General features: G+C 35.9%; 1 protein-coding gene across 1 annotated transcript in view; it reads left to right on the top strand.

Moving 5' to 3' along the window:
* LOC107087279 (muscleblind-like protein 1) overlaps positions 1-2157 on the top strand; it is a 39627-nt gene extending 37470 nt beyond the window's left edge. The window contains exons 8-9 of the mRNA XM_015378774.1: positions 1046-1117; positions 1884-2157. Coding sequence (XP_015234260.1) covers positions 1046-1077 — 32 coding nt within the window. The 3' untranslated portion in view covers positions 1078-1117; positions 1884-2157. The remainder of the gene's footprint in view (positions 1-1045; positions 1118-1883) is intronic.
* Positions 2158-2533: the final 376 nt, after the last annotated feature.

Here is a 2533-nt window from a genome sequence, read left to right as displayed (position 1 = left end):
ATCTATCTATCTATCTATCTATCTATCTATCTATCTATCTATCTATCTATCTATCTATCTATCTATCTATCTCTTTATTTCTGCACATGAAAAGAGTTGGAATGCTTGTCTTACAATGGGTGGGTTGGGTAGAAAGCAGTACTCCCTCTTGTTGGCCGACACCAGTCCAACATGGCATATTAAATGTCTTAATAAATGATGGCAAAGCGTATCTTTAGGCCATTAAGTTTATCACAATTATAACAATTACTTTTACTAAAGTATCTGATGTGTATTTATTCTGTGTCCTCATTGTAACCTTGATTTTTGTCCTTTCCACCTTTGAGGACTCTTCCTTATCAAAGTTGACTACCAACGAATACATGCAATTGGTATGTATGAGGTAGTTCTTTTTTTTTTAAATTTGTTTATTATATTTCTTTTTTAACATTTTTGAAAACCTTTTTGCACAGCTTGTGCAACAGCCGCTGTCTTTGCCCCCTCGGTGCTTGGCTTACTTTTGTTTTTTTTTGCTCCTTTTTTTGCAGCTGCTTCCACATAAAGCAGAGCTTTTCCCATTTCCTTTGTGTTTATTAGCAGGACTTTATTACTTTTTGATAAAAACAAAGAAATGCAATATTTAAAAACGTAAGATTTCAATTTTCTATGGAAGCATATTATCGAGGCAAAATAAATTGCATTATTGCAACATGTTTTCACATCTGATTGAGGTGTGAAGGTCAACAACATGGAGGACTAAATTTGCATGGGGGAAGTCACCTAACTGACAGTTTGCCAACAACCCCGTTTCACCCTTCCTTTAAGTCGTCTTCTTCCCCTCCTGCCTTGATTGAAGTATTTGTCCTTAGAATGGAAAATCTGCATTGAATGCACCTGAATGTAGCATAAAAGCTTGTACTGTCTTATTAACTTTGTCTCTTTTCAGCAAAGAGTTCATCTTATAGAGAGAGGATGTGGTTACGTTGTGCTGATCTGTTTAAGAGGCCAATGCTCAGTGTGTTTTTGATTTGACATGCTTCATTTGGTCTCTGTTTTCTGTCACCAGATTCCAATAATATCTGCAGATCATCTGAGTAGTCACAAGTACTTGACTCAAATGTAGTTCCTCTTAAGAACAGTGAGTTTCTATTTTAAGTGTTTTATTCTCTTTATTCATTTCAGGTCATTTTGCGACCCATGTTATCTCTGCTGCTTTAATAGTTTTAACACTTTCTAGAATTAAAGCCTATAGTGCAGCCACAAACTTTGGTGAACCTTATGTGATAGACCAGCAAAAAATAGAAGAATATATATATATATATATATATATATATATATACACAAGCCAAGTCTTACAAGGTTTTAGTGTTGGTCAGACGATACCAAGAAATAAACTTTCTGATTAATAAACTACATGCTAACACTGCTCATTATTCTGAACCTGACATCCCTGTATAAAGCATAGTGGTGGCAGCGTCATGTTGTTGGTAACGGGTTCTTTAGCACAAGAGGGCAGTTAGTGAGTTAATGGACTGATCTAAATGACAGGCAGTCAAAAGAATCACTTGGAATTTCTGCCCAACCTTAAATGCTTTCAGATTCTCAATCCAATAGGACCAATCTCAGGCTTTTTCACCCAAAAAAAAAAAAGATTTGACAAAATAGTAAGTAATTATGTGTCTAGATGTGCAAAGCTGGTAGAAACACACTCAAAATTTCATTCAGTTTTAATTAGAGCAAAATGTGGTTCTATCCAGTGTTAAAATAGAGCTGAATACTTATGTCACCGCATTTTTTTAATTTGTGATATTTTAGTAAATGTTTTAGTATAAAACAAAACAAAGTGAGGGGCTGAATTTTATTTCCCTAAACATTTCTTAAGTCAAATCCATGTTTTCTTACAGATCAAATGAATGTGTGCTGGCACCGTCCAAGCCAAAAGAGTTAAGCCTTTATGTACATAACCTTCAGAATGTCAAGCGATGGGACAAGGAGGGTCAGCCATCTCTTAGCCTGTCCACAATGAGGGACTCGTCACATGCGTCAAGGGTACAACACATGATCTGTGCCATCTTCCCACATATCAATATCCAGAAGAATTTGCCGTCAGAGTCAACGTCCAGCCAAGAAGAGGAGGATCACGTGATACATCGGTGTATCTGAATCCGTTTGCTCTACTTGTTATCATTACTGCATGCACAGGAGGTCAAGAGCGATGTTACATGAGACAACATCTAGTGCTGGTACGTTAATAGACCAACAGTTTCCTTCCTTTTATCTACTTTTTTTTTTTTCAGCTTCGTTTGTAATCGATAGCCATATTTCATAGTTTACAAGTGGAATGCAAATATGCACCTTGAATTTAATTGAATTCTGAAAGGCACAATGATAATAACAGATATTTTTCTTCTGTCATTTTTGTTTTTGTTTTGTTTTTCTCTGCCAAATGCATTCGGCATGTACAGTATTGTGTTAAACGGCTACTAGTGAAACTAGATGTTGAAATGAGGGTGTTGGACATATGAATGTTCTGGGTTAACCAACATACCTGTGT

This window comes from Cyprinodon variegatus, unplaced genomic scaffold, assembly GCF_000732505.1.
Source record: "Cyprinodon variegatus isolate N-32 unplaced genomic scaffold, C_variegatus-1.0 Scaffold178, whole genome shotgun sequence".
Lineage (NCBI taxonomy): Eukaryota > Metazoa > Chordata > Actinopteri > Cyprinodontiformes > Cyprinodontidae > Cyprinodon > Cyprinodon variegatus.
The sequence above is the reverse complement of the archived record's forward strand: the minus strand, read 5'-3'. Positions and strand labels throughout refer to the sequence as shown.